Source organism: Microplitis mediator, chromosome 1, assembly GCF_029852145.1.
Source record: "Microplitis mediator isolate UGA2020A chromosome 1, iyMicMedi2.1, whole genome shotgun sequence".
Taxonomy (NCBI): Eukaryota; Metazoa; Arthropoda; class Insecta; order Hymenoptera; family Braconidae; genus Microplitis; species Microplitis mediator.
In genome coordinates this window covers 11,447,658-11,474,118 of record NC_079969.1, presented here as the reverse complement: position 1 = coordinate 11,474,118, position 26,461 = coordinate 11,447,658, and the positions used below count along the sequence as shown (strand labels likewise).

The following is a 26,461-nucleotide window of genomic DNA, read 5'->3' as shown; positions in this document are numbered from 1 at the left end:
CATGTTAAATTTTGAGATTTTCTACTTTTCCGGCGAAACTATCAGACTTATTACAAAATATCATCAGACCTTTTTTGTAGACAATTTTATTTCCTAAAAGATATTTTGAATAAAGTTTTTTCGAATTCCGCATTGTTTTCTAGTTATTTTTATTTTAATGTCATGTTTATAAAAAAATAGTCTTCTGATCGATTTTAAGAGCTTGACATTAAAATAAAAATAACTAGAAAACAATGCGGAATTCGGAAAAACTTTATTTGAAATAACTTTTAGGGAATAAAATTGTCTACAAAAAAGGTTTGATGATATTTTGTAATAAGTCTGATAGTTTCTCCGGAAAAGTAGAAAATCTCAAAATTTAACATGAATTCGACTTCAACCTCAAATAACTTTTGAACAAATAGATTCCTCAAAAAATGATAAGAATCTTTTTTTGTAGAGCATTCAATTCCCTATAAAAATATGCCTGCCATTTATTCCTATGACGCATCGTTAGATACTTATAAAAATCAGAAGACGTAAAAAAAATTTTTCCCATGTTATTCTTATGGGAAATAGAAAAGTGCGATGAGGTACCTCTTAATGTTAATATTAAGAGCTCTAATTTTCACAGGCGTCTTTTTTTATCTAAATGAAACTTTTAAACCTGTTTGGAAGAAAAAAAAAAAATTTGTTATTTTATGGATCACCCTAATATATACTATTATATATATTCCATATACAATCATATATAATTAGGCAAAATCATTTTATCCCGGGATATAATTAGATCTAATTATATATAAGGCTATATATATTTATATATAGGTCTATATCTAACCATATATATTCTATATATAATCATATATAATTAGGCAAAATCATTTTTTCCCGGGTGTATTATAACTTTTTCTTCGCTGTGCGATTTTATTTTTGCTTTCTTTGAGCTGTATATTTTAATATATATTTTCTTCACTGCTATAACTTTTCTTTCCTATATTTGTTATAAATATATAGTATATATATTTATTTAATTGGTTTGATAATTTTATTTCCCGAATAAAATTATTTTAGAAATTGTGTAAGGATACTGCTGTACCTAATTTGCGACTCTTCGCTGAAACTAATCAACTGATAACCGAAAAGCAAACCGGTGCTCGGTAGAGTGATTCGCTCTTGAAAAGTTTTGTAGATGCAACCATGGGGGTCCGAGTTTGAAAAGGAGAGGGTTTTCAACGTCTTACATAGTAAGAGATGTCCCGTTGACGGAACTTAATTTAGCTCAATGTTAATTGTGGGTGTTGCTACGCATTAGAGTGACCGTAGTTACTACTAAGTGGGGACTAAGAATAGGAGAATGAAAGACGGGAAAAGAAATCTAGTACGATGCGTACCGCTCAATTGAATCAACTGCAAATGACGTCATTAGAATGACATCACAACAAGATTATGAAGCGGAATCGGTAAATATAATTAACAACAAAAATCAAAAACCGGTAATAGACTTTAGTAATAAATCAAATAAGAGATGTTATTGTTGCGGTAAAGAGAATCATACAATAAAAGATTGTAGATATCAAAAGTATAGATGTAAGCAGAGATGCAAAAAATGCATTACTTTTTTTAGTGCATTACAATTTCATTACTCATTACCATTGTAATGAGTAATGAATTCAATGTTCATTACTCAGTGATTTTTTTTTAATGAAAAATAAAATAATTTTCCAATACATTATTTTAATGAGTAATGTGTTCCGTCTTACAATACTCATTTTATTTTATAATGAGTATTTTAAACTTGTCCATTAATATTTTATCTATTAATGAGTAATGTACTCCTCCCTCATTGCTCATTATTTTTTTATTTATTAATGGGTAATGCACTTGTTTCCCCATTGCTTAATTATAAAGGAGTTTTGCTTAATGACGAAGGAGTTTTTTAAAAATAGCTATAACCAGTATCATAACAATAGACTTAAAATTATTCAAAAGCTGACTTAAAATAAAATCTGCGGGATATTTCTTTTATTGCTGACAGTTTGGTTAAAAATAAACCAAATAATAACAATTTTTTCCTCCTATTTTTTTCGTTTTTGAGTACAGTTTTCGAATAAAAAATTCTAACTATTGTATTTGTCGCCATAACGAATATTTTGAAAAATTTACTATTTTCTGATTCTTAACTGAGATAATCGAACTGATTCAGAAAATATAGTTGGTTTAGAAGTTTATGTATGGTTATATTTATACACAATATATAATTATAATAGAAATAAGAGCATTTTTAAATTTTCAAAATGTCAAAAAATTGTACTTTTTCCACTTTTTCTTGGACTAACTTTTGATTAGCATAAATTGTCGAGTTACTGTAAATCTCACTGAAAGCTTTTCGAATAAGCTTTGAGTTAAATACTCATCTATATCTCAAAACCGGAAAATTGTTCATCTTACTCTTTATTCAATGAAAGTTTACTCTAACATTCGTTATGGAATTGTTTTAAAAATCTTATTTTCAAACGTTTGTTTGTTTTAAGAGGTTCATGATTTTAAAGTAATTAGAACCCGGGAGAAAATTTTTTTTATCGAATCAGTGTAAAATTTTTGAATCTTTCACGAGAAATTATTTCCAATTGATAAGAAATTAAAAAAAAATTGGTAATAGTTGTGCTTATTTAAGATGTGAACAGAACGATTTGATAGTGGAAAAAAAATCGTAATTATTTACAGAATATTCAAACAAATTGTTTTCTATATGTGATATACCTCTGTCTACACTGCTCGAAAACTCAATTTTATTCTCGATGAAAAATCTTAAACTAAGAAATGTATCATTATTTATTTATATACTTCTGGAAATTTGCCATCTGACCAGTAGGCTTGGCATACATGAAGTGAATTTAATCTAATCTAAACTAATCTAAGAAAACCATTTCAAATGAATTGATGTTCTTGAGTCAACAGAACGAATTCTTAAGTCACGAAATTATTCTAAATCTGAGTAAATTTTTCTTGGTTCAAGAATTTGTTCTCTTGACTCAAGAACAATAATTCATTTGAAATGGTTTTCTTAGTTTAAGATTCCTTCTAGTGGATCAAGTTGAATTTTTTAGCAGTTTAAATTAAACAGACAATAACTGACAAAAAATTTCACTTCGCAGAATTTATTTTATTAACAATTTTGAAGAAATTCTGTCCAGAGTATATGTCACTGCAGGGAAGTTAAATTATGTGAAAATCATCAACTCAGCATCCACTCCGCATTCATTCCACAAATCACTCCTCAAATTTTTTACAACATGTGTAATTTTCAGGTATATAATGACCATCTTGATCTGCTGAAAAGTTCTAGAGGTCCATTAATCTACACTTAAACTTTTTTATATTGATTAATGTGTAATGTTTCCCATTACACATTTATTTTTTAATGAATAATGTGTGGCCCTTCAATACTCATTACTTATTATTTAATGAGTAAAGTATTTGTTTGCATTACTCATTAACTTTTTAATGAGTAATGTATTGCTCTGCATTACTTATTCATTTTTTAATGAGCAATGAATAAAAACTCCATTACCATAAAAAAAAAAAATGAGGATTGCATTATTTTTTACATTAAGATTTTTGCAACACTGGATGTAACTATAGAACGAATTCAGGAAATAGGAATTTTAGAGATTATTCTAATTTTTCTAAACTAAAATGAATTATAATTATATTGTTGACAAAGATATAGACGATACCGATGACGACTTAACGGAAATGTTTTATTTTGATGTGGATGAGAATGATAGCAGAGTGGAAAAAGGGATTCAAATATTTGACGAAAACTTTCATGCTGAAAATAACGGATTATTGAAGGATAATCTAATAAAAGAAAACAATGACAAGTTAATGAATGGAATTAATATTATCAATGGTAAAATTTATAATGTGAAGCCATTAACAGTAAATTTAATTATTGAAGGTAGATTATCGGAGTTTGAAATTGATACGGGGGCCTCGATATCAGCAATCTCAACTGAAATTTAGAAGCAGAGTCAATTGAAGAATCACCCATTGCCGAGGACTGATAGGAAATTTAAGGCTTATCAAGGCGCTATCATGATACCTGTTGGGCTCATAGAGGTTAATGTATCCTATGGCGGAATAAATAAAAAGAAAGAATTATTTGTATTTACGGGAAGTAGTAAACCGATAGTGGGGCGGGAATGGATTCAAGAATTTGGTCTAATTAAAATTAATAAACGCAAGTACTTTGAGAAAATAAATTGTATTGATGATCGGGAAATATCTATCAGTGAATTAATTAAAGAATTTACAGATGTATTTTCAGGGAAGCTGGGTACATATAAGAGAAAGAAAATAAGTTTAAAATTAAAACCAGGAGTGAAGCCAATTTTCCATAGAGCTAGACCGGTAGTCTATGCTCTAAAAGAAATAATAGAAGCAGAAATCGATAGATTAGTAAATGAAAAAATTTTAACACCTACTAAGAATAGTGAATGGGGTACGCCTATTGTTACTGTATTTAAGAAAAGTGGTCAAAAATACGGATTTGCAGAGATTACAAGGTAATTTTTTACTTTACTTTACCTTTTATTTTTTACTTTACCTTGTAAAGTTAGTTCCGTAACAAAATATCCGAAGACAAAATAACCGTGACAAAATATCCGCGACAAAATAACCGCAGACAAAATAACCACACGACAAAATAACCGGACGACAAAATATCCGGGGTCAAAATAACCGCATGACAAAATATCCGCGGACAAAATATCTACGCGATAAAATTTACCGGAAAAACTAAATCAGTTAACGAAGCAACCGTGACAAAATAACTGTACTGTCAAATATCAGTTGCCAAAAAAACGTCAAATCGATATATTTGAATAACTAATTAATAATGATTAATTAGGAATTATCAATCAAGTTTTGACAAAATTTATTATTGAAGTATACAATAATAATTTTTATATATAACAATATTATTAATGATCTGCAAATGATCTGATGACATAAATATTTTAACTCATAAATACATTCAAATTATCGAGTATACATTTGTCATGATTAAATTACATTTCAATAGTCATTTATGACCATTGTGTGTGTGCAATTACAAAAATATACCCACACACCAAAAAGCTGTAAAAAGTAGCACCCTTTTTTCACAAATTTTGTGTGTGCGCGATTACAAAAATGTATCGACACACAAAAAAACTATGAAAAATAGCGCCTTTTTTTCACGAACTCTGTGTGTTTGTGCAATTACAAAAATATACCCGCACACAGAAAAGCTGTAAAAAATAGCGCCGTTTTTTCACGAATTTTGTGTGTGTGTGTGATTATAAAAATATGACCATCACCATACAAATTTTTCTTAAGGATATTTCGTTGTGTGATTATTTTGCCCGAGGACATTTTTTCATGTGGTTATTTTGTCCGCGGATATTTTGTCATGTGGTTATTTTGTCCGCGGATATTTTGTCGTTTGGTTATTTTGTCGTGAGGATGTTTTGTCCGCGGTTATATTGTCCGCGGATATTTTGTCCGGGATATTTTGTCGCGGTTATTTTGTCCGCGAATATGTAGTCGCGGCACCGGTAACGTTGAACCCATATTTGGAAAAGTATCAACATCCTATACCTAGAGTCCAGGATTTATTGGCGGAAATCAAAGATGCAAAGGTGTTTTCAAAAATTGATGTGTTAAACGCATACTTACAATTTGAATTAGATGAAAAATCTAAGAAGATCGTGACATCATCGACTCATAAAGGGGTATTTAGGTGTGAGCGATTGTTTCAAGGTGTGGCACCGGGTCTTGGAATATTTCAACAGGAGATGGAAGCAACTTCATCGGACATTGAAGGAGTCTTAGTTTTTTACGACGACGTTTTAGTCTACGGTAAGAACCAGGAAGATCATAGTAAACGTTTGAAAGAGGTTTTAAAACGTTTTAGAAAGTGCAGGTTAACTATAAGAATTGAGAAATGTGAGTTGTTTAAAAACAACGTAGAGTTTCTGGGTTATGTTTTAAATCAAGATGGTATTAAAGTTTCAAATGCAAGGATCAAGGTCATTCAAGATACGGATCCACCAAAAGATGTTTCAGAATTACGAAGGTTTTTGGGTATACTAAATTATTACTCGAAATTCATAAAGAATTATGCGAATATTGTGGGCCGGCCCATTGTATGAATTACTCGCTAAAAACTGTTTATGGAAGTGGAACGGGAATCATCAAATGGCATTTGAGAGAGCTAAAGAGAGTTTGACGTTGAACAGTGTACTAATGTATTATGATACAAATTTACCAATAAAAATAACGTGCGACGCATCGCCATGGGGCCTTGGGGCAGTTTTATCGCACATATGTGATAATAAAACAACTGGACCAATTATGTTTGCGGCAAGAACTCTTAACAAAGCTGAATAGGAGTATTCACAGATAGATCGCGAAGCTTCAGCATTAATATTTGCCATCAAGACTTTTCACCAATATATCTATGGAAGGAAATTCGTATTAGAAACAGATCATAAACCACTTGTATATATATTTGGTTACAAAAAAGGAATAGTGATGTCTGCAAGCAGGTTACAACAATGGGCGGTATTACTGTTGGGTTACGACTTCGAGATTGTATATATCCAAGGAAAAAACAATCAAGTGGCAGATTTTTTGTCGAGGTTGCCGGATAGAGAGAAAGAAGTAAAATTAAAGAATGTGGAAAGTGATTTTTCTTATTTTAAGTTTATTGATAATAATGTAATTACTGATAGTGGTGAATTAATTCAAAAAGAGACTGCATGCGATGATACATTACAAAAAGTTTTTAAATTTGTACGTGAGGGTTGGCCTAGTCGAGTAGATGATAAATTAACATCATATAAAAATCACAGCTTAGAATTAACAATAGAAAATAATTGTTTAAGGTGGGGTTACCGTTTAATTATACCAAAGTCATTAAGAGAAGTCGTTTTGAAGGAATTACATGTTATGCATTCTGGAATTGTACGTATAAAATCTATGGCGAGGTCGTATATATGGTGGCCTGGGATAGATAAAGATATTGAAAAAATTTTAAAGCTTTGTGAACATTGTATGGAAAATTCAGATAATCCCAATAGGTCAGCTTCACATATTTGGAATTGGCCAGAAGGCCCGAATTGTAGGCTACATGCGGATTTTCTGGAATTTAGTAAAAATGATGCTTATATTATAATAATTGACGCTTATTCAACGTGGGTTGATATTAGAGCGATGAATAACATAACTGCTAAGACAACTATCAAAGTATTTAGTAATTATTTTTCTATGTGGGGATTACCAACACAACTTGTTACAGATAATGGTCCTACCTTTACTTCAAAAAAATTTAAAGGATTTTTAATTAAATACGGTGTTAATCATATTTTAACAGCTCCTTATCACCCGGCTTCGAATGGACTGGCTGAAAACGCTGTAAAATCTTTTCAAAGAAATTTAAAATATTAATAAGCGATTATGATCGAGATGAAGCATTAGATAAATATTTATTTTATTGCCGTGCTACTCCACACAGCACAACAGGAATTAGTCCAGCTGAATTATAAATCGAAAATTTCGAACAAGGCTGGATTTGTTGAGACCTGACATACATACTACTGTCATTAATAAGCAAAAAACACAACAAAATAATTTTTTAGGGAATAGAAATGTCCAATTTAAAGTTAATGAAACGGTATATGCTAAAGATATAAGAAAGGTGGGATGGTGTTCCGCAGTAGTTATTAAAGTACATAGTCCAGTGACGTATGACGTTAAAACAGATGATAAGATGGTTTGGAAACGTCACATTGATCAGTTAATACGCTGTGAAACGGAGAATAAATGTATGAATGATAAAATTAGTATTGATAATAGTAATGGTAATTGTACACGGAAAAAAAATTCGACGAAAAATTCCAATATTACTATCGTAATCCTGGACTATACTTTTATTATCTGTAACGTTCAAATATATGATACGAAAATTTACAGTTTTTAAAAGATTTTTTACTATTCACTATCGTAATTTCATTAAGAGTTTGTTGTAATCAATTCAATAAGAAATAGTACAATGTTACTATCGTAAATAGTAAAAGAATAAAAAATAAGATTTAATTATACTGTTTATTCTTTTATTCTTCCTTTTAATTTACAGTGCTGTCTCTATGTTTTTACAATGGCTGCGTTCAGGTTTACTAAAGCTAAGTAAGATTTTAGCATATCCTATTGAATAAAATGGTGGATAGCTGAAAAATGCTGTTAGTACCTGAATAGTGAGTACAGATGTTTTTTTTTTTGACAGGCTGACTTAACTTTAGATAGTAATTGAAATAAATATACCTAAATATATATTACTGTGTATATAGTATTAGTAAATAAGAGGAAGGGGTATAGCTAGCATGTAAACAAACTTTCATGTCAGCCGTGAGCGTCGTGTAACTTAAATGTAAATTCTTATTTTTTTGCAGTAAAAATGGATAATCTATTTGATGTTTTATTAATGGACGAAATGATACAAGCACAAGCGGATGAAAATATTCTCAATGTGGTTAATGGATTACTAAGTAATATTACTTAATTTTATGATTGTGAATGTCAAAGACATTAATTAATAATTATTTAAAAATTAATATGAAAAAGCACATATATTTTTCAATTTTCTAAATATGCATTTTATTGTTTTCAACTTATTAATATTTCATTTCAATTCTAAAAATAATTTAATGTCTGCTAGATTCACAATAATTCAATTTATCAAGACCCAACAATTGTAATTTTCTCAAGTTTACTAATAATAAATTTTCCAGATTTTCATAATAGTGTGTTAAACGACGATTTTTTTTTTATATGATGATGATTTGGATGGAGATGGTGATATAAATGCACGGGGTGATACTCCAGCTCGAATTACTAATTATTATGAGGAAGTCATTCCTCAATATGATGATGACCAATTTTATTGCCATTTTCGCATGTCGCGAGAAACATTTATAGTTATAACAGGGCTAAGCTGCTACTCTGGTCGTCCTTTTTAAGGGCGCCACTGGAAGTAATAACGGCCTCCCAGAGCCGGATCTTGGATCGTCAGGGTCGGTGTAATTTTGTTTAATTGTAAGAGAAGGATGAGGAAGGATAATTTATAAATAAATCAATATAATTTTAACTTTCCACTTTTATACCTTTTTATTTAATTATACCTTTTTAACTTATTCTCTTATAACCTTTGTACCTTATAAACCTTTTTAAACCTTATAATTATATACCTTAATAAACCTTATAACCTATTTATAAACCTTACTTTATCATAAACCTTCTATTTTATAAACCTTTTATTATAACCTTTTATATAAACCTTTATTTTATTAATGACCCGCAATATTTTATTTAAAACCAATTTTATTAACCCGCAAAATTAAACTATAGCCGTTACCTTTGGCATATCACACACTTTAATAAATTTACAATAATAATTAACCCGCAATTATTTATTTCCTTATTTCACACACTCATTTATTCAGTCCCCTGGACTATTACACACTCACACTCAATTTTTTTATTTTTGAACCGAACGGCGTCTCGCCATGGACTAGTTCTCCCACCACAACTTTTCCTTTTCAATAATTAAATTAATTAATTAAACGTTTAAATTAAAAAGATTGATTTAATTAATTAATTGTTTATTTTAATTATATTATTAATTCCCTTACGTATTTCCCGGGAAAAAATGATTTTGCCTAATCATATATGATCATGCATAATTGTCTATATATGATCAGATCCAAAAATTGGCCAGGTCTGATCATACATAACTTGATCTGTTTATACATGATCATATATGATTATATATAATCATGCATGAACGAATAGTCATTTTTAGAGTCTCATTTAGAATATCTGTAAATTATTAATTAAGTAGTTTAATTAGGATTTATTGTCTTCATCAATATCAATGTCGGTTAAAATTAAATAAAAAAAAAAAAAAAATTATTAACCATCGACAATTATTTTACTACGAGGTCACCCATCCAATTAATGTCCAACGCCGATGCTGCTTAACTTTGGTTATCGATGGTTTGTAGTCTGATCCTCTAGTCTGTTATACACTTACAATTAAGAAATGTTTATGGCATTACTTAACTCAAATAATCAAATTGATACTTTATACTTTTAAATTACTGCCGAAACCTTTGAACATTTTTTAAGTATTGGGAATTTAAGTTTGATTGATAGTTGACAGAATAAAAATTTAATAACATTGATATTAAAAAATTGTCATATTATTTAATATATGGGTCATTCCACCAAATAAAATTATTTTTACGGGGCGACCCTCGTCGATTTGGTTCAAACTTTGTGGAGTCGTTCTATATATCAAAAAAAAAATTCTCTGAAAATTTGAGCCTTTTATATGCAGCTGTTTCAAAATTATGATTTTTTTAATTTTTTAAAAATTTTTGTTTTCAATTTTTTCATTAATTTTTTTGAAGGGAAAATTTTTTTTAAAAAATGAGCGCATAACAGTTTTTCGTAGGAAAAATTCTCAGCTTTCCAATAAGAATATACATTTTTTATTATATGTTACAGAAGACCTTTTAAAATTCGATTAAAGACGAAAAAACGATTTTTATGACTGTGCGGCGCTTGATACATCTAATTTGATATTTTTTTCTGAAAGCTGAGACTTTTTCCCACAAAATATGTGATTTTCACGATGTGCATATTTTTTGTTTGAACAAAATCAAGTAAAATATAAACTCTCTACGATTAAAAAACGTTAATTCTCATTTGTTTTGAGAATGTTGATACATTTTTAACACATATATATCTTAAGCTATCAACAATAGGTGAGATAGGGTGCACTGCTTGTGTTTCTTTCACCGTTTCTGACTCCAAGTATCGTACGTCTAAAACATTTATTTTAAGAAAAAGTCATCATTCCCTAATTAAACGAAATGATTCGGAACGATTTGTAATGTTAAATGCCCATAAAAAGGGTGATTCAAAAGTATTAAAAGTATTCAAAAGTATTAAAAAGTATTTAAAATTTTTTTTCCAATCGTTTTAAGTCGTTTCTTTTAATAAGGGTTGGTGATAACAGTGAAATCAACGCTGGTAAAATTTTGAATATCCGGATGTATAAATTTTGCGGTGTGAGGATATGTTTTCAGGTATGTATCTGCAGTAAAGCTCTAAAAAAAACATTATAAAACTATTTTTCATGATACCAGCATCAATGGTTCAAGTCTAGGAATAAGTAATTTGAACTTTGATTCTTGAGTTTTGTTCAATAGTGATTTCAGACTATTGATGTCATCTGCGTTAATGACAGTTCTGACTTTGTATTCAAGTTTTATAAGAATTTGTGTGCATAATAAATAGTATTTATGGTTTCTGTTTAGTTATAAATTGCAAATCATAAGTTAGGCGTACACTAATGGTTGATCACACCATTGGTCTTCATATAACTTGATTCTAACTAGCTGCTGACACTGATAATAATTTTCAATGCAGGTAATCATGAAAAAAATAGTGTGTAACACTAGATGAAACACAACTTCAGATTGCAGTTACTGTCAGCTTTTGCCTACGGCTCGGGCAGCCTACTTTACTTTCGTCTGACATCGTTTTGTTTCATCTCTTGCCACACAATGAACTATTACAGTTTGTTAAAACTATAAAATCAACGACTTGCATTTTAATAATTATTGATTTTGTTCCAACAAAAAATATGCACATCGTGAAAATCACATATTTTGTGGGAAAAAGTCTCAGCTTTCAGAAAAAAATATCAAATTAGATGTATCAAGCGCCGCACAGTCATAAAAATCGTTTTTTCGTCTTTAATCGAATTTTAAAAGGTCTTCTGTAACATAGAATAAAAAATGGATATTCTTATTGGAAAGCTGAGAATTTTTCCTACGAAAAACTGTTATGTGCTCATTTTTTAAAAAAAAATTTCCCCTTCAAAAAAATTAATGAAAAAGTTGAAAACAAAAATTTTTAAAAAATTAAAAAAATCATAACTTTGAAACAGCTGCATATAAAAGGCTCAAATTTTCAGAGAATTTTTTTTTTAATATATAGAACGACTCCACAAAGTTAGAACCAAATCGACGAGGGTCGCCCCGTAAAAATAATTTTATTTGGTGGAATGACCCATATATATATATATATATATATATATATATATATATATATATATATATATATATATATATATATATATATATATATATATATATATATATATATATATATATATATTTAAATATTTATAGGTTTCATATCAATGAAATCTGATCAGATTTAATCATAGACATATAAAACTACATATAGGTTTATATCAGTCACGTCTGATCAGATCTAATCATGTATAGACTTATATATGATCATATATGGGGTTATAACAGCTAGGTATAATTATATCTAATTATATATAGACTTATAGATGATCAGATCTGATCATATATAGACTCATATATGGTTATATATGGAGTTATAACAGCCAGGTATGATTATATCTAATTATATATAGACTCATATATGATCAGACCTGATCATATATAGACTCATATATGGTTATATATGGAGTTATAACAGCCAGGTATGATTATATCTAATTATATATAGACTCATATATGATCAGACCTGATCATATATAGACTTGTACATGATTATATATGGGGTCATAACAGCCAGGTATGATCAGATCTAACTATATATAGACTTATATATAAATAGATCTGATCATATATAGACTTATGTATGATTATATATGGGGTCATAACTGCCAGGTATGATCATATCTAATTATACATAGACTTATATATAATCAGATCTGATCAGATCTAATTATATATAGACTTATATATAATCAGATCTGATTATATATAGACTTATATATGGGCTTATAACAGCCAGGTATGATCAGATCTAATTATGTATGGGGTCATATATAATTATATATAATTATATATGACCCCATATATAATCATGCATGATTATACATAACTTCATATATGATTATATATAATCATATATGATTAGGCAAAATCATTTTTTCCCGGGTTATTTTATTTTTCGATAACTTTTCCCGAAACTTTTATCAACGTTTCTTTCCTTCAAATACTCGATTATTTTATTAACGATTCCATTCTTAAATTTCCCTTTTTCCGTTTAATTCATTTATTTATTTCACTTAATTTATTTAATTATTTAATTAATTCTTTTATTTAATTTAATTTCCTTAATTAATAATTTTTACTTGTCACTACCGGTGACCTTGACTACGAAATCTTCTCAATTTTCCCGAGACACTCTTTTACCTTCTTTAATTTAATTTTCTTAATTTTGTTTTATTTTCGGATAATTTAATTTAATAATTAATTAATAAATTTCTCGACTAGAATATGGACTAGACCCGATAACTTCCGGTGCGTGGGTTACACGATCTACCTGGAAATTTCTAGAACATTTCCGGCGAACTGCCTGGAAATATTTTACTACGCAATAGCTCTGGCAGCCTGCCTGGAGTCACTTAATTTAATTAATTTATATATTTTAATTCTAGCCAATTTCTTAATTTTAATTTCCCAATTTAATTTCGACGCGACGATACCTGATATACGACTAAATACTTAATAAATTTTTCCGGCTTTCGGCCTGGAATAAATTTATATAAATACCTTTACACAATTAAATTTTCGCTGTTTTGTCCTCGTCGTTTTTCGTCTGGTATCTGGTCCTGGGTTTTTATCTATTTCTTTTGTCTTCTCCTCAGTGTTTTCTGTCTCGTTCTGTCCGGTCTTTGTCCTCTCGCTCTCTTTCTCTCGCCAAAACTCTCGTTCTCTCCTTCACCTGCTTTTCAAGTACAATAAGTAATTTTGCCAAATTAATTACCGGCTACCTGCCTGATAATTGTTAATACACTTAGAAATTTATCGCTTGGTTCCACACAATGTAACCAAGTCCCAAAATGATTAATTACCTTTTATAATTGAATTAGCGTGGATGATGGCGTCCGTTGATCGTTGAACTCAATTTGTGCGTCTGGTCAGTTCGGTCGTTCCGGTAACAAGTGTCGTCTCGCTTCCGTCTTCCCGATTATAACATCCTACCCCCCGCATGGCTTCGGGAATCTTCGGACTTCCGACACTCCTATTTAATTCTAATTGGGGACTGACAGACGAGCCTCCAATTTCCACTCCCCGGTCGACTAGTCGCAACCTACCCGGATAACCCTGGGTGGTATTCAACTATACCGACAGTGCGAACAATAGATTTTATTTAAATTAAATTTTTCGCGGTAAATTCAATTTTACCCCGTTACATAGTAATTTCATAACTTTTAAAGTTTTCAATCATAGCAGGATGTTAATAAATGACAGTTTTTTAAGGCAAGTATCATAGTTACTAAAAGTTTAAATTAATTTATAGGAGCTTGAAAATATTATTGCCTTGCATGTTAGAAATTTGAATGACCCAATACCACTTGGTAAAAAAATCTTACTGACAATATGAATGCTGGCTACTCCTGATAGTTTCCGTTCTGTTGCTGACCGCTTCAATTTCTCCAAAAGTACTGCACACTTAGTTTTAAAGAGATCATTTTAATTCTATCCTATGATTTACTTCCACATTTTATTACATGGCCAAATGATCATGAGTCTGCAGCAACTGAAAATGTAAACTCTGAATAATACTTTAAAAATTTTAATTTGGCACAAATAATTTTTTTTTTATCTATCTAGGCTTTTCTCAATAAACCTGGAGAATTTGCTGGAATTTTGGGTGCAATCGATGGATGTCATATTGCTATTAAACAGCCACCTGGAAATCCCAATGATTATTACAACCGAAAAGGTAGTCACTCTATTATCTTACAAGGTATATATTGTGCAAATTTTTATCTATATTTTAATCAAACATATTTTTGATTCATTGAAAAATTTTCGATCTATTTTTACAACAGGTACGTGTGACCATAACGGAAAGTTTATCGACGTTTTAATTGAACGTCATGGAAGAGCTCATGACTCACCAGTTTTTAAAAGCTCCACATTGTATGCGAAAATAACAGATGCTGAAAATCCTTTACTAGAACCGCACGAACATATTCTTGCTGATTCCGCTTCTGCATTGATGGTTAATGTTTTGACTCCGTTCAAGGATAATGGTCATTTAACCCCTCAACAAATAAGATACAATGTACGGTATGCATCGTTACGTTCTATAATAGAACGATCGTTTGGAATTTTGAAAGCTAAATTCCGCCGGTTAAATTATTTAGACGTTCAGTCTGTCCAGATTGCAAATTTAATAGTAGCGGCAGCATGTACACTGCATTTATTTTATTTCAATGCGCAATGACAGACTTAATATAAATTTGCAAAATATAGAAGTTGACAATGATGACAATAATAATGATAATATTGATGCCATTGATGAAGACGGAGACATTGAAGAGAATATTAATGTTGTTGTAAAACGGCATGAAATCATGAACTCTCTACAAATTATTATACAAAGGTTAGATTTTCATTATATAAACTTATTCATCAACAGCAGCAGTTAAATCAACTTCAACAACTTTATCTTCAGTAGAACTAACTGTTCAATATGAAAACCGAGAGTACGAGGAACACGCCAGTATGATCTATCCGATCAGTATAGACAGTAGTCAGGAAAATCAATGGCTGACAAACACTCAGCTGATTCAGCTTAACACCAATTAGCCATACCTTGACGGCTATTAATTAAAATTGACGACGTAAATAATCCGATGGCTTTTCTGGCTAAACAGCATATTTTGTATCATTATTTAAAGTTTCAAAATTTGTATCATAAAAATAATTAATTACTTAGAGAAAATACTGAAAACTTGAATGATTTTTTTTTTATTTTTATTGTAAACTTTAAATTTATTTTAAACTTTAATAATACATTTTTTTTTAATTGTGATAAAAAAATATTATTTTTAAAACACTTGAATAAAATAGTTAATACAATTAAATGAAAAAATTATTGAACGTAAGTAACATTATTTTTTTTTCTTTTTTTTAATCTGAATCATCCGCACGAGAATCCATAAATTTTTGCCAACGTTGCTCCTCTCGACAGAGGCAGAGATGATAGTGCGCGTTAAATGCCTCGTAGTGCTCCCAAATCGTTGATCGCTCAAGTGGTACTCCTCGCTTTGATGCGCTCTTACACTCCTGAAAAAAAAAAAAAAATTATGTTAAATTTTTCAATTATTATTTTTGATTGATAATATTTTCTTTTTTTGAATGTTTATTAGAAAATATGGAATGACAAAAAATTTACTTTTAAAAATATTTTCAACTTCTCGCGAAGAAAATTAAAAAATTTTTTTTTTCATTTTTTTTATACTATTACTTTTAGTAGTTAATTACCTTGACGATATGATATAAACTCGAGAAGTATGTCCAACAGTCACTGACGGACTTTATTTCAATTAAATTCGTTTCATTGGCTACTCGTGTCTATTTCTTGTTATCAGGCATGTTCATCGCGTACCAAAAGCTCTGTATCGAAAAAGATGTTCATGCGTCACCAAACGGCTTTGGACTAAAATTTTCTCCTGTCTTCGAGTCCCTGCAATGAAAGTATAATATTAATTATCTCCAAATAATATTCTAAATATATGAAATTTATTAATAATTGATTAATGGAAGGATTATTTTTTAATACTTACACATGGCGAAAGATAAGAGAGTAATACTGCCTCCTAATAACGCTACTTCGAGTGTAATGCTACTTAATTTATTTATTTTTTTTTTTTTTTATTAGTTATTTAATGTCGCTGTACAACAATAAAGGTCGTGAGCGCCTACATTATTAATATTACAAGTACATAGTAGTGAATAGAAAACAATTAATATTATTATATAAATATATTTCAGTAACAGTTTCTCAAGGGCCGCTGTGGCTTACAATTTGTTATATATTTTTGCATCTTTTAGATATTGGAGAAGCTTACGATTTCCGTCTGGGGTGTTGAGAATTTCTTGTAGGGTGGATGGGAGGTGGTGGTTTGTTCTGTTTCTGGTATATAGATTGCAGTCTAGTAGTATATGTTTTATATCGAGAAGGGAATTACATGGGAGACAAATGGGCCTGTTGGTTTTTTCAAAAAGATGTGCATGGGTGAGCTTCGTGTGACCAATTTTGAGTCTAGTGACTATACATTGTTCTCGCCGGGGAAGACGGTGGTGTGAAGGAGGTTTGTTTGAGTAAGTAAGAGTTATTTGTGTGTCAGTTTTACTCAATGAGCTCCAATATTTATTCCAGTGGCTCCGAATAAAGCTTTTAACGTGCTTTTTAGCGTCAGTCCATGTGAGTAGAGCCTCTGGGTCCCAATTTCCGGATTCCACGGCTTTTTTGGCTTTTGCGTCCACTTTTTCATTGTTCGGAATGCCCTGGTGGGATGGGATCCAGACAATGGCTACCTTTATACTATTTAAGTGGTAGAGGAGGTATTGAATTTGTTGTACCAAAGGATTTTTGGAGAGAAGATCTTCGATGGCTTGGATGATGGATTTAGAGTCAGTGTAAATTACTACGTTTCTATTTTTTCCTAGTGCCATTTGGAGGGCATTTCTTATTGCATACAATTCGCAGGAAAAAATAGAGTACGCACCTGGAAGTATAACTGCTTTTACCTGACCATGAAAGATAATTGCACATCCTGCCTTTTCAGTGGTTTTAGACCCATCAGTGAAGCACTCCAAGTAATCTGTGTATTTGGCTTTGGTCTCATTGAAAAGTGACTGGAAAGTTTCGGGAGTTGTGTTACTCTTTTCACTTTCATTGATATTATAGTCAGTGATTAAATCAACGTTGTCCCAAGGTGGTATTTGGTTTAGCTGTCTTTTGTAGATTTTTGGTAGTGTTTCCTTAAATTCAGCCAAGTAGTTGTGAACTCGGAGACGGAGTGGTTTAGGAGTGTTGGGGTGACTCTCATAGTGATCCGCGAGCTGAGGGTTACGTGTGAAAAAATCCATATCTGCGGCTGATGATTTGATTGAGTATAAAATGGCCTGTTCCTTTCGTTTGAGGCTTAGGGGGACTTCGTTGGCTTCAGCTAGGATGCAGTTGGTTGGACTTGTCCTAAAGGCTCCCATAGCCAACCTCAGAGCTGAGGTTTGGATCGAATCTAGAAGTTTCAGATTAGATTTTGTTGCTGAGCCAAATATTTCTGAGCCATAGTTGAGCTTGGATTCAATTAGCGCCTTGTAGGTGGTAATTAGAACTTGAGAGGATTCACCCTATTGTGTAGATGTTAGTACTTTGAGTATATTTGTTCTACGTTGACATTCTGCTTTCAGCTGCTTTATATGGGTTACCCAGGTTAGTTTGTTGTCCCAAATAAGTCCTAAGATTTTTATCTCGTCAGATCTGGCAATTATTTATTTGTTAATGTGGAGATCGGTTTTGTCTCTGATGATTTTTTTAGAAAAGATGATATAACGAGATTTCGCAGCTGAAAATTTAAATCCTGTTGTTTGGGTCCAGATGTTGATGCTGTCCAGAACTGTTTGCATCAGTTGAATTGTAATTTTTGGATCTTTCCCAGAACAAACTATCGTGAGATCATCAGCAAAAAGATAGGCTCTTAGTGGTGGATAAATTAGTTTCAGAATTTTATTTATTTCAGCTAGGAACAGGACGACACCTATTACGGAACCAGTTGGAACACCATTTATGGTTTCAAGTGGGTCAGAGAGTGTGTTTTTATATCTTACTTTGATTTCTCGGTGGAGGAGGAAATTTTGAATAAAAGCTAAGATGTTACCAGTAAGACCAGATTCTTCTAGTGTGTCAATGACGCTTTCTTTGGATACCATTTCAAATGCTTTTTCAAGATCCAGTGCAACAGCTAGCAAGTGGAACTTGTTGGCAAAAGCATCACAGACATCTGCTTCAAGTCTTTCAAGGTAGTCGGTGGTAGATTTAAAGTGCCAAAAACCAAACTGATGACTATCTATCCAGTTTTCTTGGTCCATTTTCCATCTCAGTCTTTTTGTTGCCATTTTCTCCAGAATTTTACACATATTGCAAGTGAGAGAGATTGGCCTATAACTGCTAGCCTTGTAGATGTCTGTTGGGTTTTAGTACTGGTATGACTGTTGACTGTCTCCATAGTTGAGGGAAAACTTGCTCGTTCCAGATGAAATTGTATCTCTGCAGGAGGTATTCTTTGCCTTCTATTGGTAGCTGTTTGAGGAGAGCATTGGGGATGTTGTCAGGACCTGAGCTAGAGTCTCCGCAACTGCTAAGTACTGCATCCAGTTCCTTAATTGAGAAAGGCTTATTGATGAGATCAAGGTTGAAGTTTTGGCGTACCTTTGGGTTGTTTTTAAGTTGCCTTTTTGCAGTCAGGAAAGCTTGGTTGTAGTTTTCGTCGCTAGAGTTATTGGCAAAGGAATTTGCTAGATGATCGGCAATTTCTTTTGGATCTTTGATATATGAGCCGTCTGGCCTTTCTAGAAAGGTTGGAGACTCTTGAGGAATGTTTTTCATCGCTTTGGTTTTTTTCCAAACAGTAGAAATTGGAGTATGTAAGTTGATGGTTGAGACAAAGTTCTGCCAAGAGCTTTTTTGGCTTTCTTTAATAGTTTGTCTAGCTTTGGCTCTCAGTCTTTTATAATTTACTTTGTTTTTCTCAGTGTGTAGTTTTTTGTAAGACCTGTAGGCTTTCTTGGACTCTTTCGTTGCTTTTTCGCATTCGTCGTTCTACCATGGCACCTGTCTTCTGGGATGGAAACCTTCAGCCTGGGGAATAGAAAGGTTTGCTGCTGTGATGATTAAATTATTAAGTTCGGTTAATTTTATATTAATATCAGTATTGGATTTTTCAAGTGGAAGTTCAAGCTTTTGCATTTCTTCTTTTATAAGATGTCGATAGCCGTACCAGTCAGCTTTTTGTAGTAACCATCTGCGGGGACCAGGGTCCTTAGGATAGGTTTGCTGTTCTGGAAGGAGGATAGTGATCGGGTAGTGGTCACTATCGTGTAAGTCTTCCAGGGCGTTCCATTTAATATTAGTAGCGATGTTTGCCGTAGCGAAAGTAAGGTCAATGATGCTTTGATTACTGGTAGCGGACGAAAAGTGGGTGAGTTGTCCATTGTTGAGGAGTACTAGGTTGTCATTATCTAGGAACCAGTCTTCAATTACTCTACCTTTGCTATTAGTGGTATTAGAGTGCTAGAGTAAATTGTGTCCATTTAGATCTCCCAGCAAGATGTATGAAGTTGAAAGTTGTTTGGATAGTGTCTCTAAGTCGCTTTTGGTAGCTTCTTTGCTGCCTGATATGTACAGGTTGCACACCGTGAGTTTTTCAGGGATAGAAATTGTGGCTGCTACGACTTCTAGATCAGAGTCAAGAGGGGTCAGTTCAAAATGTAAGCTATTTTTTATATAGGTTGCAACCCCTCCACTTGCATGGGATGTGTTGAGTCTGTTTTTGTTTATAGCAGTGTATTCTTTGAGAGTAACGCAAAATTGATTCTTGAAATTCGTCTCCTGGAAGCAAATGACTTCTGGTTGGTATTTAGAAAGTAAGAGCTGAAGCTTTTCTTTTCTAGGATGAAATCCGTTTAAATTCCATTCTAAAATGAGCATGTTGAGTCCTTAAATACAGATGGTTAGGTGGCTTTGATTGCTTACTTTGTTTGTTGTTATTTAGTAGTTTTTTTTTTTATTCAGTGATTTCGGTGTCCATAGACTGGGATTTACTTTCAGATTCAGCGTATAGGAACTCCTCTAGTACATTCATAATCCTGGTGGTTCTATTTTTAAACTGGAGCTGAGTAATGGGTATAAATCTTTTAGCATCTTGGCTAGTCCCACTAGGTCCTTAGTATATTCCAGGGCTAGTTCTGCTGGATACCTGTTACAGAATGACTTGGTGAAAAAGTCTTTGAGTTGAAGAGAATTTAGTGGGTAGTCTGATTTTTGGTTGATAGTACGAGAGATAGTAACCCAGTCTTCACTGAGTACCTTATCATGGGTTTTCTGTTTTTTCGTTTTGTTTTTGATTGTAGGCTTGTCTAATTGAACGCTGTCTGATGAGTCGTAATCTGATGATGAATCATTGCTTTTCGGTAATTCATATCTACGTGCAGAGGAAATGTTGGAATGCGAGCTAGAGGGGGGATGCGGCCTTTGAGCACCGGAAGACTGGAGAGGGATTGAGGGGATTGGAAATTCTTGCGGTTTACTTAGAGAATTACTTTTATCAGCAATAATTGAGGGGATTTGAAATTCTTGCGGATTATTTAGAGTATTATTTTTATCAGTTATATTTGCAGAATAATTAGGAGGCGCGGCACTTGGTGGCGATTGTGGTGACTCATTGTTGGAGAATGTTGCTACGTTGGGAGGATTTCCAGTAGGACAGTTTTTTGCCAAATGACCTTCTTTGTTACAAACAAAGCACGATAGTGTATCAGTAGAGAAATAGATGTGGTACGTAGTCTCTTCAAGAACAACTTTGATTGAGTCTGGGAGTTTTTCCTTGTCTTGTGGAGAGATGCAGGCCTGTCTCCTGAAGCTTAGGATGTGGTTGAATGCAGGGTTTTGGATTCCAACTCTTAAGAAAGTAATCTCTGACGATAACTTGATTCCTATTTTTGAGAGTTCTTCTTCAATGAGAGTGTTGGGAATTATGGGGCAGACGTTTGACATAACTACACGTATGCTTTTGGTAATTAGAGGTCTAATTTGCAGTATGCTGTTGTTCACTTTAATTTTTGGATGATTACTCACGAGATCTTGGACCACTTTTTTGTTGGCAAGGTAAACGCAGATTCTGGTAACTTCTTCTTTAAATAAGGTCTGTGAATTAGACTGAGAAATTACACCCTTATCAAACGAAACGATTTAAAACGATGAGAAAAAAAAAAATTTAAATACTTTTTAATGCTTTTGAATCGACCTTCTTATGGGCATTTAACATTGCAAATCGTTTCTTTTAATCAGGGCATGATTTTTCAAAATATCATTACGCTCCAATCCAATATCCATGAGAGCTTTTTTTTTTTGATAATAAGAAGTCTTAATTTTTCCCATCTTGGATGTTGTAGACGATGATGTAGTTTCAGAACTGCTGGTCAAAGGAAACTGTTTACGCTCAGAATTTGAAGTACTAGTTTTCTCAACACTGTAATTAAGAAATAATTCATTCAACCCCACTCAATAAGCATTTATGGATAAATTGTTACTAACTTTTGTTCAGAAACAGTTAAATTCAGCGGTTGTGTATTTTCATTTACCATACTTGAAAATGTACTTGATGTAAAATTTATAGATTCGTCATTTCGAAAAATTTCATCCATTTCTTGAAACCAAGGCCATGTTTTTCGACCTCTTCCCGTGGACCTCCGAGGGTTATTATTACGTTTCTTCTCTGCATAAGTGGACTTCAAATTTGTAAATTTTTTACTTAAGGTTTCGGGAGTCTTATTTTTATTACGTTTTTTTGAATTCTTCACATATTTCAGCCCATAGATTTTTTTTCTTTATTTTAGGATTCCTGAAAAGGTGCACACGTTTCCCATACTCCACAAGTAATAATTTTATTGCTGCATGATCATCCCAAATATTTTCAGCTGTAATGTAAATTATAAATTTTTATGATGGCAAAAATAATTGCAAATAAAATATAGACCAAACAAATTTGTCGTAGTATATACTTGAACAGAAAAAATGATTTTAATTAAATTTAACAAATTACCGTTACTAATATTTGTTTTTCCAACTGTATCTACAGTATTATTATTCACGTGGCTCACTGAATCTGTATAACACAAAATTACAAGTTACAATGACTTTAGCTATATCTTTATAAGTATATTCACTAACAAAAATATTTGAAAAATACTCAATTACCGAAGTCAATCATACGGAACTTAACAAAATTTCTAGGTTATGCAGTACCTTGAGCTTCAAGTATATCCACATTAGCTGACATCGGAGCGGTTTCCTCGTTTTCTTTAGTTATGGTTTTGTCTACATTACCATCACCAACGCTCGGAGTTTCTGCAGGACCAAGTGTATTAAAGAAATTTAATGCAAACAGCGAGTCTAAAAATAATTATTGAATAGTTTAATGATCAAGTTAACAAACTTACAATTCGTTAGGTTACACTTTTACATTTTTGGCACTTCACATATATAAATTAAATTGTATACATACCTTTTTTTAATCTGTCATGGAAACTTTTATTTTCGACCACATAATACAATTGTTCATTTCATTCATACGTAATGAGTATATCTTCATTAATGTCATCCATTTCTTAATATTTTATATTTTTTAAACCTTTATTTTATTTTATTTTTAAAGAGAATAGATAAGAAAAATAACACTGCTTTTGTTTTTTAAATACATTCAGGTTTGAAAAGTGATCTATTGTATTTGGAGCACTACTTGAAGAAAATAAACATGTTTTTTATCGATGGAAAAATCCTGATGACTGCTGGGCTCGAATCTGCATCCTTCAGATTCAAAGTCCTCGATGCTATTCACTGCGCTGACTTACATATATGATTGTGTAAGTGTATAAATAGAATATTCACTATGATATCAATGATTGACTGATAAAGAAGTAAAAAATCCGTGATGGAATGATTGACATAATCTTTATATAAATATATTCTTGTTCTGTACGTTGTTTAATTTTTAGCCGATAAATAAAATATTAAAAGAGATTAGAAATTTTTACGGTCAAATTGTCTAGATAATTAAAAAAAATCTGTCTATCGGTTGACCCTGCGGGCCAGCCCCAAAACTTCCCGCTGTTTTCGAGCTCCTCGAGCTCGAAAAGATTATTGTGAATACATTATCGAGCTCTTCGAGCTCGAAAATACTTTTGATTATCATTGTTTTATAAAAAAACCATTATTTAGCATTTCTTTCTCCCACGATATCTCGCGAACGAATCAATCGATTTCGATGGTTGAGGCGGCAATCGGCGTATTTCATTGAGTTCTAGAGCTAATTAAATTTTGAAATTGTTGAGTTTAGCTGTTTCAAAGATATTCGCAAAAAACCGGTTTTTACCATTTCTTTTGCCCACGATAACTCTCGAACGAATTATCCGATTGAGATGGCTAAGGCGGCAATCGACGCGTTTTAGTGAGTTCTAGAGCTGATTAGATTTTAAAGTCAATCGTTGAAGTCGTTTCTAAGGAATCAATAAAAAACTAAAAAAAAATTTTTTTTTTCCGTAATTCGCCAATATTTTCGAGTCTACTCGATCAAATGATCTGAAATTTTCAGAAAAGTTGATAGCGAACATGCTCTTTCGATCGCCGCCTTAACCATCCAAATCGGTTCATTAGTTAAAAAGTTATAGACCGGTCACACACATACATACACACACAGACACACACACACACACACACACACATACATACATACAGACACTCGGACATCATTCTAAAAATAGTCAGAATAGTTTCCTAGGACCTCAGAACGTCGACATCTGATGAAATTTCGATTTTCGCAAATCGGGGTGAAAACAATAACTTCCCAATTTTTCGAAAATCGTCGATTTCCTTAGCGGGAAGTTAAAAATCTTGGCGTCGTTTGGCCCTGCGGGCTAGCCCCAAAACTTCCCGATGTTTTCGAGCTCAAGGAGCTTAAATACATTGCTGTGAAAATATTTTCGAGCTCTTCGAGCTTAAAAATGCTATTACATGCGATAATTTTTTTATGAGCTTTTCAAGCTCTGACAAGTTACTTTTTATGCTAAAGTTTGAAAATCCAAGAATCAAAATGATTAATAAAGAAGCGGTTTTTAACTTTTTATTCGCGTTTATATTCAATTAAATAAATGTATTGAGGCAGAAATCAATGTCAGTGATCAAAATCAAGAGTTGAAGGAGTTTTGACTTAGATCAGGGCAAGAATACATGAAATATCCAAAAAAAATATTAAAAACTATGTTTTGTCAATTTTTTGCTAATATATGATTTAAACTAAAGAACTAGTTAGATGACATTATATGATAATCGAAAGAGACTATAAAGAGGAAGAGTTGGTATGATTTCGGACACATTTTAGTACATTATATTTGGATTTATCCGGAAAAAATAACATAAAATGTTATTTTTCTAACTTTTCAGCGCCGACATTTTTTTAACTGATAAACCAATTTTGACGTTTAAGGTGGTGATCGGCGCGTTTCATTGAATTCTAGAGCTGATTAAACTTTGAAATCGATCAGTTCACCTGTTTTAAAGATATATGGAAAAACTCTCGAATGCATTAACTAATTGAGATGGTTGAGGCAGTGATTGACGCGTTTTATTACCTTCTAGAGCTGATTAGATTTTGAAGTCGATTGTTTATGCCGTTTCTGAGGAATAAAAAAAAATGTTTTTTTTATCATTCGCAAATATTTTCGAGTCTACTTGATCAAATGATCCGAAATTTTCAGGAAAGTTGATGGCCAACAAGCTCTTTCGATTGCCACCTTAACCATCCAAATCAGTTCATTAGTTGAAAAGTTATAGAGCGTTCACATCCACACACACACACACACACACACACACACACACACACACACACACACACACACACACACACACACACACACACACACACACACACACACACACACACACACACACACACACATACATACATACAAACAGACACTCGGACATCATTCTGAAAATAGTCAGAATAGCTTCCTAGGACCTCAAAACGTCGATATCTGATGAAAACTCGATTTTCGAAAATCGGGATGAAAACAATAACTTCCCGAATTTTTTGAAAATTATCTATTTCCTTAGCGGGAAGTTAAGAAAAGAAAAATTTTTAGCTCGGTAAATTCATTTGCTCGATTAAAGAAATTCATTTCTTAGCTGAAAAAATTTTTTTGGTTACGACAAAAAGAAATTTCTTGACCCAAGAGAGTTAGTTCTTGGTTTAAAAAATTTTTTTTCTTCGTACAAAAACTTTCGTGTTCCAGCGAGACATTTTTTCTTGACGCAAAAACGCAACAATCTTCAGCCAAGAATATAATTTTTTGGACCAAGAAAGTTTTTTTTTGGCTTAAAGAATTTATGTTTCATACTAAGAAAATGATGTCTTCCGCGAAGGAAATAATTTTTTGATCTAAATGTAAAGTAAGAAATTTCGCTTGTTTGAAGAAAAAAATTTCGAAGACTTTTTAAATCTTGGTTCAAAATTCCCTTTTGTGCTGTGTAGATCTTAGACTAGAATAAATAACATAATATCCATCATAGTCGGTAAATAAAAAAAAAAGCTTAAATATTTCAACTGCATGTAAGAAATATATCTAGCAAGATTTAATTTCTCAAGGGATATGTTTTCTCACACATCTAAGAATAAAGGCATGAATTAGAATTAAAGGATTAAAATAAAATGATTGGCTTATGTAAAACTTATTATGCATGT

The 26,461-nt window shown here is 31.9% G+C and overlaps 1 protein-coding gene across 1 annotated transcript; it reads right to left on the bottom strand.

Moving 5' to 3' along the window:
• Positions 1-16,087: 16,087 nt before the first annotated feature.
• On the bottom strand, positions 16,088-18,975 carry LOC130670113 (uncharacterized). The gene is made up of 2 exons (XM_057473320.1): positions 16,422-18,975; positions 16,088-16,223 (listed from the first exon to the last, which is right to left on the bottom strand). Exon 1 carries the CDS (start codon positions 18,150-18,152, stop codon positions 16,959-16,961), a length of 1,194 nt encoding a protein of 397 aa, XP_057329303.1. The 5' UTR covers positions 18,153-18,975; the 3' UTR covers positions 16,088-16,223; positions 16,422-16,958.
• Between the last annotated feature and the right edge of the window lie 7,486 nt (positions 18,976-26,461).